This window comes from Aptenodytes forsteri, unplaced genomic scaffold (genome assembly GCF_000699145.1).
Source record: "Aptenodytes forsteri isolate BGI_AS27 unplaced genomic scaffold, ASM69914v1 Scaffold132, whole genome shotgun sequence".
In the NCBI taxonomy this organism is placed as follows: domain Eukaryota; kingdom Metazoa; phylum Chordata; class Aves; order Sphenisciformes; family Spheniscidae; genus Aptenodytes; species Aptenodytes forsteri.
In genome coordinates, this window is record NW_008795520.1 from 366,373 (window position 1) to 379,867 (window position 13,495).

At 44.0% G+C, this 13,495-nt stretch overlaps 1 protein-coding gene across 1 annotated transcript in view; it reads right to left on the reverse strand.

Annotated features, from left to right (window-relative positions):
* Positions 1–574: 574 nt before the first annotated feature.
* Positions 575–13,495, reverse strand: part of DACT2 (dishevelled binding antagonist of beta catenin 2) — a 14,078-nt gene continuing 1,157 nt past the window's right edge. Inside the window, exons 2-4 of the mRNA XM_009281802.2 lie at positions 7,368–7,500; positions 5,635–5,922; positions 575–2,431 (exon numbers count right to left, since the gene is read on the reverse strand). Of these exons, the coding sequence (XP_009280077.1) occupies positions 633–2,431; positions 5,635–5,922; positions 7,368–7,500 (2,220 nt within the window). The 3' untranslated portion in view covers positions 575–632. The remainder of the gene's footprint in view (positions 2,432–5,634; positions 5,923–7,367; positions 7,501–13,495) is intronic.

Consider the following 13,495-nt stretch of genomic DNA (forward strand, 5'->3'; position numbering starts at 1 on the left):
ACTGAAGTCTTGTTTTCATTCACAAATACATTTGCCTTCTTGATTAAACATAGTATGTTTTTACGGAAGAACAGACTCATCCTCCCGATGTTTGGGAGAAGGTATGGGATGGTTGATTTGAAAGAAAGTAAAACTATGGAGAGCACTGAGAGCTCTTCCATACGAGCATAGTGACAGCTGGATGGTTAACGCAGACTTCTGACTGCAAAGAATTCCTCACAAGAGGGAGGGATGCTACCAAATACCCAGCTGGGAAGAGCCCCTTGTCTTGGGAAGCCTTAGTGTCTGGGACTGATTCTCTGGGTGCATATGGTCAACAAACCATTAAGAGCCTGCCTGTAAAATCTAATGGCAGAGGTTGCTTTCATTTTCACAATGGTGACCCTTCTGCATAGTAAAAAAAGGCATCACACAATATACACAGATCCATATTTACAGAATAAATGGCAAAAGAGGAAATTAGGTACAGTGACATTTATGTCCAGGCATTAACAAACAAGATCCCTTGTGTTGATTCAGGGGTTATTCACAGTTCGTTTAAGCAAGTCCTTTTCTCTGCACATGGGTTCTCTTGCTCTGCAAATGAGAGCCAGCAGGAGGTCTCACTGTAAGAAACAGATGCTTGCTCTCCCTTAAACCATGGTCATGACCTTCAGAGAGGCAGGTTGGAATCTCCTAATCTTCTTCTTTAGCGCCTTTGAAGCTTTGATGCGACAGATTTTGGGCACTGGGGGAAGAGGCTTGGAAGAGGCCTGGACAGTCCCCGATTGTCTGACCGAACCTTCAGGCCAAATCAGCTCACTTTCGTCCCCCTCATCATAGTCAAGGGCAAGGCTGCTACTGTTACTGCTGCCATCCGAATCGCTTTCACTGGACTCACTGTCCCCAAAACGGTTAGTCGTGAAATCGCTGACCTCCCCTTCGCTGGTCTCTGCAATGGTGGAGTGAAAGAGGGAAGCGCACTCTGCAGAGTACTCTGAGTGATCTGACTCGCTTTTGGCATAAGCTCCGTGGCGCTGACTCTTGGAGCGAGCCCTCATACTGACAGTGCGCAGGACACCAGCTCTCCTTGCTGGCTGCCTTGGCGCTCCCAGGCCAAAGCTACTAGAGAGGCTGGCCAGGTGGGCCTTGGCAGAGATCTCCACTGTGGACTGCCACTTGCGCTGCTTCTTCTTGTTGGCTGGGTCTACGCAAGCTGCTTCGAGGGAATACAGTGCATTGGCAGAGGCTCTGTAGAGCTCTGGCCTGGATGGCACGGTGGGGAGCCTGACCTGCACAGGGAACAGGCTAGACTCTGAACATGACCTGCCGGTCACATCACCAGAATACGAAGGTCTCCGCATGAGGCTCTTCACTCCATGTGGTCTTTGGGGCTGATTCCACTCAGCAGGCAGCCTGGCAGCCCCATGGGATCCTCTCGCCTTCTCCACGCAAAAGGCTTGCTTCCCAGGCCGTAGTACCTTTTCACTGTTCCTCCTCTTTATCTTCACTGCCTTTGTTTTGGAGCTGGCAAACTTGACCCGAACTTGGTGGGATTCTGCAGGAACAAACTGAGCATGAACAAACTCACTCTGTGCCACACGCTCATGACCCCCGGCGTTAGCCAATTTGGCATTGCCACACCTCTTGAGGGGCAGCTTTCTGGGTGGGATGGCTTTAGCGTTCCAGGTGCCCGGGCTGGAGTCCTCCTGGCACAGCTGTGAGCAGGATGAACTGCTCTCCACGCTGCTCTCCATTGCTTCTGCTAGAGGAGAGCCGCTTGCCGCTGACTTGGCAGGATAACAACTATTCACAGCTGACGGCTCTGTGTCAGGCCGAGTGGATGGCTGTTCTTCATTCACACAGCGCATGGTCTCCTGCTGCTTGGCACATTCCCCCTCCGGCACCTCTCTCTGCAGCTTCCCTTCAGCTTTGTTACTTTCCAGAGAACTCGCTTGTTTTTCCAGCTGGCTACTGCTGCTGTTAATTTTCACTCCACCGGTGCTAGGGGTTATAATGAGTCTCTGGTGCACTGTGGCTGGCTGGCTCTTTGTTGAAACCCACTCACTGGCATCAGCCCGATTGTTCCCTTTGCATCTCGTCAGCTGCAGTAATTTATTGATGTAACCCCCTGGCTTGGCCTCAGTGGTTGGCCTAGTCCTAATCAAGCCGGGACCTGTCGTACTAGGCATGGGTTTTCTGGGAGAAGCCTGGAGGTCTGCTTCTGGGGATGTCCCCACCAGGGAGAAAAGGGGACTTTGTAAAGCTACCGCATGAAGGGGGCTTGGGTAAGGATACACATCAATGCCATTCTTGGAGACCAAGTCGTTCTGGAATTTGGGGTCCACACTGAGCAAGTGCAAGTCTCCGGCATGGCACAGAGGCAACATGGATTTGGGATCTGTCTCTTTCTGAAATCTAGTGTCTGCTGGAATGAGTCTTTCCAAGTCACCTACACAGTGGATGAAAATAAATAACCTAATTAAATCACAGGCAATTACATTCAAACTGGCTTATGCTAAAAGTGCTATTTCAGAGGGATGTGCTAGCTTTTACTAAAATCAGTAGCATAAATGAAGAAAATAGTTTCAGTCCTCCAAGATCACTGAATTACTTCAAGGCTTTTATTCACCTGAGCATAACGGAGATTAGAATGCTTTTTAATGCCAATAATAAAACTCATGCCTTTACAGGAAATTTAAACTGTGCTACTTGGATGAAAGTAAATCTGTGCATACATAAAAATGTTCTAGAATGTCACAGACTAACAGGAACCCAACCAACTATCAAAAATAAGAGATTATTTTTATTTCTTAGCAGAGATAAAAAGTGAATCCAACAACCAGAAAGCCTGAAGCTGAATGTCATGTAAAATTATCCAATACAACAGATAAAGTTTTTGAACACTTTCCCCCCAGGACAGGATAAAAGACTTCCTCTGGATATATGACTTTAACTCAGAAATTCCTGAAATTGTCAGCATGCAGAGTCAATGGTATTTTTTTTTTAAAGTGGTTAAATTTGAATTCCAGCTTTTCCTCCAACCCTTTTATATCATGTCTTGGAAAAATCTAGTAGTACTCAACCAGCTGCTTTAAGAGGACTTAAGCAGACACTAAGTTATAGTGTTTCTTAACTTCTTAAATGCTGGAAGCTGTAGTTGTTTATTCTTTTGCATTTTGCTTCAGTAAGGCATTAGTAAACAGAAGCACTCAACGCACATGGGAGAGCCATTAAGACTCACGTGTCCCATAGGCCAGTGATGTGATTCTACTTTTCCTTAACCCCAAATCCAATGAAACCTCCTAACTGGATCTCTCATTTCATTTGACAAGGACTTTGTCTGTCTCATGGCTTTCTCAAGTAACTTCTTAGAGTATTCAATTCCAGAAAGAAATATTCAGAGGTTTTATTAAAACGCAAAAAATCAGGAACGCCATAATTCTATGTGTGGGGTTTTTAAAAGTCAGCCTTAAGGACGTAGAAGAACAGACTACAGAACCTTTACTTTGACAGAGAAAAAAATATAAGGGTAACTACTGAAGCAGATGGGAGGCTCAGTCCCTGAAGATGGCGTTTATGGCCACCAATTCAGATCTCTTAAATTTTGGAGTACTGCCAAGGTTGCTGTAAGTTACACTTGACTGCTGCACCTTCCTCTCGGGAGCATCTCCTGTGCGCTGAGAGGACAGGCTGTGTTCTTGCGTGAAGCAAGCCTGTTCCATCCAAACAAGTCATCCAACAGAGCGCTATCGTGCTGTGTTACCTCTGGTACCAAGAGTACTGGAACCATCTGCAGTTAGCTTGGATTTCTCTGTACAACAGTGCAGACTTCAGTGCCAACAAATCCTCAGCTGACTTCCTGGCTGCTTCGTGCTACCAGGAAATCCAACCATCAAATCCAACCACGTATTTCACTTACAGTGACTATTTCTGTCCTGTGACAGGAAGCTTTTGAAAGACTTCAAAATTTGGTGTTGTCTGCAGTGTCCTACCTAAGGCACTTACAGACCTGCTACAGCAAAGGTTAGGATGATGATTTCTCAAACAACATTATTTTAATCATGAAAACTCTTTAGGAAATTGTTGGCAGTGTGTAGTGGTGCTCTCTTGTGCAAACAAAGCAGGAAGGTGTCAAAAGAATGCTGTCCTTGTGGTGTCTCAGCAAGCTTTCCACTTGCCACTGAAAGAAAAGGCAATCAGTTTGTACCTGCAGTTACCCGTGGGGAAAAGCTAAGGAGAGAAAAAGAGAAACTTCTTCTCCTCTCCAAAAGATGCTTTTCTGAAGTAACATCTTGCCTCACTTCCTGCAATGTGGTCAACTTTGCAAGCATTGTTTCTTCAAGACTACACCCACTACTTACGTTTCTCACACTGAAGGAAGAGGTTGTAACCAGGAAGAAGGGAGGTGGCGGTGGAAAAAGGAAGGAAGACTGAAGGAGGTCTGTAGCCTCACTCCTGCACCCCTACTTAACACGAGCTACCACTTTTTCTGCTAGTCTATCTCCATATCCAAAAAACCATAAAGCCCCTGGGGTCTTAGCAAAATGTTGCAAGGCAGGAAAGTTTCTGATAGAACAAGAAGTCTGTAATCTTAACATGGAAGCCACGGATCATTAAGCTCAGCTCCATCCCCAGCCTCTGAGAAGCCTTGAGAAGACTTTGCTTTTATGCTATAATTTACCACCATCGCTTCAGGTGTGTCTGCACAGATGGGTACAGAACAGGTGGTCTTTGCTCCTGCTCCAAGCAAGCCAGAGGTGAGCTAGCTCAGGTCAAGAAGCTGTGGGAATAACTCCAGAGTGACACCGTACTTTAAATGATGTTCCCTATGGCTTCCCTGTTTCTATAACGGAACTGTCACATATCTGGCTGGGTTACCATACGAACTGCAGTAACGCAAGGTTGCTCTGAGGCCATGGAAGGACCCAAAATAAGAAGTGATATGATGTCACTTCACAGATGGGTAAACAAGAGATTTGGAATATTAATGGACTTGTCCATTCTGTCTAAAGGTATGATGAAAATTCATGGTTGATCCACTATTAGGCTCATGACTGACTCCTAGATAGTTAATTAACCTTTGGTGTCTGTTATCCCTAACATAATAAAATATGAAAAAGAGTATTGTTTGAATCTACATTAGTTTGAACAAATAGGGCAAGGTATATATAAGTATTATCATACTCATTATACAACAGATTGAGAAAACAGGCACTAAGTCTGGAAGTGTCTCTTTCTCCTTAGATTTCTGTAAAATCTTTCTCAGTGAAATGCATCACCTCTAACTTTGAATTCATCTTATATTTTTCACACATCCCTGCACCTTCACAGAAGGTATTTCAAATACCGCAATTTTTCTGATTTCACAAGCAGGTAAATTAAAAAATTATCTCAACATTCATTACAATTTTCTCTCATGCACTTAAATATTTTTCCATTTCTAAATGCATACGTCTCGTATTTTATCTGAGTATGGAGACAAGTGAAAGTTGGACAGTAAATGGTTTGGCTCTGTGGTTTCAATTAATTCTCACTTTGTGTACTGGAAATGAGTGCTATATATTGATTACACGTTGGTATATTATGCCCTAAAAGTAATAACCAGGATTCTGCCCTTCTCTTGAATGAGTATCCAGTTCTGCAGTCGATTACCTGTGGAAACTGGCCTCGGTCGGGACCTGGCAGGAGTCCCAGAAATGTCTGTGCTAGCTGTAATCCGACATCCATCGCTGACATAGGTTCCCTGCTGTTGGAAGCTGGTGGTGTGCACAGTAGTTTCATCTGCAGACTTGGGTCGGTAATCAAACACACTGAGCCTCGCTTTAGGGTGTTGAGAGCCGGGCAAGAGACTGGTGTGGGAGGAGGAGATGGACTCACTGTACACAGAGGTACAAGAATTGGAGAGTGAGCAAGAACCACCGTCGCTCAGGTCATAGAAGCCTGCAGAATTAAAATAAATCAGAAGATATTTCTTATTTACAGTAACTGAACATGCTCTGTAGAAGAAAAATGCAGAGAATAAAATAAATCTTCATTTGCTATGTGCCACGGGCCTAAATTTACGATCATTTATTTGGGTAACTTTAGCAGAGGTATACTCTAATTCAACCACCGTTTATTGGGCTTCTCCATATTTACTTAGGCCCTGAGCCAGCTTGGCACGCACATGCATGCTTAGTTCTGAGGGTGGGATGGGGTGAAGCGCAGCACCATCACGCCCAGTTTTCACTGGAGAACGTCTTTGGGGACTATTATGCAACTGGTGTAAAATAGGGCCATCTTGCGCTGTTGTAACTTGTGCTAGGTGCATACAAGCGCAGCTTGGATGGGAAAGTAGCGTAAAACTAGCCTGTGATCAGAGCTGCCACGTCTATGATAGCTGGAATGACTAAGGACAGAGAATGGAGGCTATCTTCCCTCTCCAGGTCTCGCGATCATTGCCAATTAATTATGGAAGTATTAAAAAAGGCTCTGTATAAATTCAAGATAGGAATTTTTATTATTCCTCTCTATATAAAGCAAACAGAAAAGGAAGCTGTTTCCTTTTGAACTGTGTGTATGTGCCTAAGCGCACAACTCCTGAACATAAAACACTCAACAGAAACTTGCACTTTCTATACCCGCTCTAAGTACCAGGCTGCAAATCCATATGCTGTAAATAAAAAAATTCTTTCCTTGTCTCACTGAAGACTTAAGGCTTTTCAAAATTCTGTTTAAAAAGTATTCCCATTGTCCCAGACTAGAGGTTTTAACAGACATCCTAGCTATGAAAGTCTGCAGTACAGCTCTCTCTGTGAATCAGACCAGAAGCCTGAAACTCAACCTCTTTCTGTTCATGAGAGCTTTAGTCAGCAAACTGTTGGGGTGGTTTTTCTCAGTGTCTTTTAATAGAGCTGTTTCATTTTTATATAAATGATCAAACATTCATTTGGCCAGAGCACTGCAGTGGTAGTGATCTTCAAAGCCTTAGTGAGGGTTCAGGACCCTTCTTGGATTCAAGCAGAGCACTGACATGGATGTTGGTCTCCTTCACTTCTAGTAAGTACTCTAGCCACTTTGCCAACGGTCATTCTGCACTGGACAAGGTAATTAATTAATAAACCTGTCTCCTCCTCCTTCCATTTCTGGCTAAAATGTCCATTTTAAAATAAAAAAAATCCAGAAACAATACTGTTTGAATGAATAAGCATTTTCCAACTAAATCAACTTTGCAGGAAAATTCCCACCAGCTCTTTGAGTTTTCTCTGTGCCAGATGACTAGTCTCCACCTCAGCCATGGGGCACTGTTTCTGACCAAACAATACAGAGAGTTTTGCTTAGCAGTTGACACCCTTCAGTTCTCCTAGCACCACACCCCTGGGAATAAACGACCAAGTGCACATTACCTGAACTGGGCCGGCTGTCACTATCCAAGTATTCACTGGAGGTCTTACTGACGTCCAATTTCAGCTCACTTATTCGCTGGTCTAGCTGATCCAGGTGGCTTTTCAAGCCAACATCCTGCCTCCTCAAACGAGACTAATTCACAAGTCGAGGGAAGAAGGAGGAAATGAAGAATAATCACAGTTAGAATCTCAGCGGCAACGCATGAATTCAGGCCATCTGTGCCGGACAGATTCTGCTCTCATGAAGTGTTTTGCTTAGCTAGGGATTGTTGCAACGGGCTCTCTGTAATGAGACTGAAATAACGGACAAGCACAAAACATTCTCAGTACGTATTGTCTTCTGCCCAGCTGCACATGTTCTCAAAACTTTTCCTACCGAATATACTTATTTTAACCTTTGGGTTTTTTGTTACACCTATGGCAGGAACTGTATGTCTAAAGAGGATGGCAATCTTTCAACTAATTAACACATTAATATATGCACTGTGTTTTGCCATACACTGCCTCTGAGCAGAGGACGAGATAAATGTTATGGATTGTCTGCATGAACTCTAAGATGCCGCCTGATGAAAGGAAACCACTGTATGTAAAGGTATCTTACTGCCACAGAAAGTAAAGGCAGCATACTCATTTCTGTAAAACCCTTGGCTCTGGTGACATGTCTTTATAGTTGAAAGGGTACACTGCACGAATTGTGACATCTATTTTGCTGAAAGTTTTCCTTGCATGTCTCGTGGCTAGATATTTCCATGCATTTTATGCAAGGAGAAAGTGGCATTTGACTACTGCTGTGAAAATGACTGTATTTAAAAGAAATGGTGTCTCAGGCTTGTGAATAATCCTTCAGAAGCCAGCAACAAGGTCCTTGGCCTACTGCAATCACTGACCAGGCTGATCTGAGGCAACAGCTCCCGCAGTTGCTCCCCCAGTATTTATGCCGTCAGCTTGGCGAGGCAGATGGCCAGGCGGCAGGTACCAGCCAAAGAACCACAGTTGGTTTCTGTCACAAACTTCTCACACGGTACTTGGCAAATTATCCAGGCCCAGTTGCTATTTAGGCATCACACCTCACCATCCATCCAACGGTACTTTACAGAAGGGTGGTCTCTTGAAGTTGGTTGTAAAGTTGTGCTCGCAGCCCTTGGGGGGCCGGGTTTCCACTCAGTAATGGCGAGAAAAAGATGGCTAAGATTCTTCTTTATGTGTACATTTCAGATTTAAAAATACAAGTGGCAGTTCTAGCAACATTTCCAACCCCAAATATGAAAAAAAAAATGTAATCTAGGTCCCTTAAACTAATTAAAGTATCTGCAAAATTAAATGACATGCAGAAAATCAAGATCAGTATGTACACATTTTTGACTCCACTTTCCTTGTGTTTAGATTATTCAGCTTTTACTATTTGCATTTTTAGGTTTCTCCATAGCTATAACTACTAAAAGCAAGGAAAGCTAAGATCCTAAGGTAATCGGTAAATGATTATAAACTGGGATTCAAGGAAAAGAGAAAAAAGACAGATGTCCTGAGTCTCACAAGACAACTGTTACGACTGGTGATGCTGCTGAGAAGAATAAAAAGGTATTTCTAGCATGCTTTTATGAAGAACTGGAGGAACATATAAGACACAAGAAATAAAGCCCCTTTTTGTTAGTGTCACACATCCAGAAAGGTTGAAGCTCAAGAGGCTCATTACTGCTTCCTAGGAAAACCCGTGGTGATTTTCCCTCTTCCCGTTTCATATAAACAAAAAGGAAGGGAAGAACTGGATAATAAAGGAGATTTTCTACCCCATCTGAATGATGAATGTATGATCTCCTTAGCACTTCTTTATTTCCTTTATGGTGAAAAAGCAAAAACATGCCGTGCCTCCTTCAATCCCGCCTACTCAGGAAATCACAAAGTTTTGTTTTCACGGCTGGAATTAATTGCTTAATGATTAATGTTTTGCCAGCCAATCCCTCAGTCTGTGGTTTCTGATTAATGACAGAGAGGCCACAAGGCTCTCAGGTATTCAAAGATTATTTATTATACCTCCAGGTTCTGTCTGCGCTTTCACAGCATTTTAACCAACACACATGATTTACATCATCGTTTTTAACCCTTTTATGGTATCTCACACCATTGGGTTTTCATGTTTCCGGCAGACTTCGTAGCTTTGATCTTTCAGTTAACTCCTTCTGCACTCCAAGACGAGAAGCATTCCTCAAACCATTTGGGTAAGGATGACTTTTCTGGTGTGTTTGCTTGAGGTTGTTATTGCTCTAATAACCACGCCAAGCAGCACCCAGCACAATAAACCCTAAACACACTCTTTCTCAATTCACAACATGAATTTTACATGAGAAAAAACCTTGCAGGTGAAACCATCTGTTTGCTTTGGGCGATGCAGCTGTGAAGACTTCTGTACGCTGCACAATGCAGGACCAGACTTTCCAAATCAACTTGTACTATCGATGGCCTACAGTTTTTGGGAGCCAAACCTGGGATATCGTCATACCACTCATTTTTCAGAAGGAAGAACACTCTCTGAAAAGCAGGTTCCTTTAAGTCAACACAAATTGGCACCCCAAATCAAGGCACCAAAACCCACTGGTCATACTTGACTCTTCTTCTCAACTATTAATCTCTTCGGTTAAAGGGGGGGTTGACATTTATTGGTCGTAGATTAGCACCTGATAATTTTATTAATCCAACTGTATTTTGGAGCGGACAAAAGATAGCATTAATCTTATCTAGTTTTGCACATCTAAAATCTATTGACCCTTCGGTCTTTTTGTAACTGATGGTGCAAAGCAGCCAGCTTCAGAGAAAAATTAATCTCACCTATCCCAGACCCTTATTCTAGAGTGACGTGAATTCCTTCTGGAAGCACCTCTTTCTCTCAGCTGACAAAAACTTTAAGTTAGTTTAATATTAAAAAAATAATAAAATCCCTGGTTTAAAAGATGTTTTCTTCTATTTAAAACTATCTAAAGGGGAAAAAAAAAATCTGTGCAAAATGCAGGGTAGCAAGTGGGTTTTTTTTCTCTTCAGTATAATGTGTCCCTTCTCACATTTTTGTAACATCATAAGCCACCTGAAAGCTTGCAAAACAAAATCATCAGATTCAAATCAAATCAACTGATTTTTATAAATATGTTCTCTGAGGAAACGGCTATAAGAAAATACTGGATGCTGCAACCTTAGATATCCATCTACTTTGACAGTGAAAGTGTCATAGATTTCTTACTTTGTACTAGCCTGAATTTACACCTCTTCTTTTTCCTCTATGTCACCGTGATATAGTTTGGCCAAGAGACTAGTTTAGCACCTTTGGGATCACTGACAGTAGATGGCATCACTTAACTCTGCTTCTCTTCTGCTACAGAGAGTTGATCCTGCCTGCACTGTAGCAACTTGCAGCTGCCAGAAGAGCCCCTGGCCACCAAAAAGAGCCACTGGCTGGGGCAAAAAAGGACATGACTGCTAGGGGCAGCAGAAAGCCTGCAGCCTTGCTGCCTACAGCAGACTGCTGGAAAGGCCAGATGCTGGCTGTCGCTGGTACCTGTTGTTGGGGAAGAGACTGGGATGCTGGAGTGGCATCCACACGTGGTCCCTATGGCATTTGATGGCTCTGCTCCACCCATTCCCGCTAGTGGCACTTGACTCCTTAAGGGTACTGCCTCTGCTCTTCTGTTTCTCACCTTACCATTATAGGAGAAGCCTGGCTTGACTCTTTATCTGCCTTGTTTCCATTGCTGAGATGCCTTGAGCCAGCTTCAGCTGATACAGCTTCCCCATTTTATGTTGCAAGGACCAAACTTTTTATGAATTAAACCATGACCACGCTAAAGCCCAGGGCTACGGCCCTACTTGAAACTTGGATCAAGACACACTGCAAGGCAAAGTTACATTTACATTGTTAATGAGTTTCTCAATTGGAAAGCTTATAGAGCAGTGATCACATACTTGTTATCATCCCTGGGCCAAGAACAACAACGATGAAGACGTAACATTCCCTTAGCAATGCTGTGCTTTGCATTTTCTGTTGGTTTTAGTTTTAACTTAATTTCCTGTGATCATGAACAGAATTTTCAAGGGTTTTGAATGCAATACACTGCTCATGAGTCACCGAGAAACAGTTTCCAGCCTGTGGTCGCCAAGTTCCTAGGATCTGTGGACTACGTCTAACAGCACTGTGAAAAGCCTGTTTTCAACTGGGTTTACTTTGCTATTAAGCAGCTTTGAGGTATGCACCTCTACTCAAATATATGTCTGCAATTTGCAGGGGAAAAAAACAATAAAGGTACCAGGTATGCCAGTCTGAAAAGCTTCCAGCAGCCACGGGTCAATCGGAAGAGCTTTGTATCACTACTTTAAGCATTCGCACAACTGCATTTTTGCTGAAGAACCTGTCCCTGGATTTATGTAGTTCTGAGTCATCCCTCAAGCTTTATGAACACTTCCCTTCCCAGCCACCCCCAGAAGACACGTTTCCCATAATTGCACTGGCACCTACTGGCGAAATCCATCCCTCTCTGGCAGTGTGCTGAGTTACTCTCATCCTCTCAACTCCTGCATTTCTAAGGGCAGCAATTAAAGGCTATTTTTTCCTTCCATTTTAATGGCTAGTTTCTCCCACATCCTTGGAAAGCCTTGTAAGGTACCAGTAAAGTCCTGACAAGCTAATCTTCTATTTCCATGTTTTATTTGAAAAATATATAAAAAAATGAGTAATTAAAGCACAACAGCTGACGTGAAAAAAGAACAGTCACTATGGTCAGAGGTCATTGGGTGTTTCTGTTAACCCAGTGGCCCCAGACAGGCAATAAATGCCTTCAATTCTTTCGTTTAGTTAAATAAAAAGAAATAAAGCAGAGCCATTAGTTAAAATTATCAATGACAGGTAATCAAGTCATTGGCAGTCCGCTTGTCCTGCATTTTTTACTTTCATCAAGGTACGCCCGCTGCTGTGTTTTCACATGTGATGGCTAGGTTTCCCTGAAGGTTAAAGCCAGTTTTCTTCCGAGATGCTGCCCGATAAAGCTGCCTACAGGGAGCGAATAACCGTGCTGTTTTCACACCTGATTGATAACTGATGGCCAAGCCTTGCACCAGTACAGGGAGGGAAAGGGCTGTGAATTAAGTCTGAGTTTACTGAAGTGTGTAATTGCCCATAGTAGAGATTAAAGCCCTTTACCCTTTGATTGCTGTCTCACGTATGAAACTCGTTTCAGTCGCAATTCAGATTTTTTTTTTTCTTTCACAAAAAACGCGTGCAAGCGGCCGGTGAAACACTTCGAATACAAGGCCTGGCATTCAGTTACTCTTCTCTTTTGATCACGCAATCCGTGGCAAGAACAAAGTGCTCCTGGCCCACGAACCCCTTCCTGGCGGGTTGACTCCCACTTTCACAAAACGCGTGCAAGCGGCCGGTGAAACACTTCGAATACAAGGCCTGGCATTCAGTTACTCTTCTCTTTTGATCACGCAATCCGTGGCAAGAACAAAGTGCTCCTGGCCCACGAACCCCTTCCTGGCGGGTTGACTCCCACCGGCACACAACTGCGCGGGCACACATAGGTGTACGCACACACGCCCATACCAAACCCCTGAGCGCTCGTGCAAGCGGCCGGTGAAACACTTCGAATACAAGGCCTGGCATTCAGTTACTCTTCTCTTTTGATCACGCAATCCGTGGCAAGAACAAAGTGCTCCTGGCCCACGAACCCCTTCCTGGCGGGTTGACTCCCACCGGCACACAACTGCGCGGGCACACATAGGTGTACGCACACACGCCCATACCAAACCCCTGAGCGCTTAGTCTATTTACGTGTATCTCACTCTGTGCGTCTTTTGATCTGCTATTCAAACGGCTACTGCATTTAAGAGCTGAGGGCTCACAAGCGTGATACATGTATTGCTGAAGTTAATCATCTCCTACTCCTCGGCTCCGATGAATGAGCAATGCCGGGTAACAACTTCTCCTCAGCGCTCCTCCTGGCACAGAGCCCTCTATCAACACTACGCCTTTCGGGTCGACGAATACGCGCTCAGGTGAGCCCCGCCTGAGGAAAAGAAGCGACCGTTATCACGGCTGCGACGGGGACGGGCGCGGTCGCCGCAGCTCGCCCCAGCGACCACCCTCC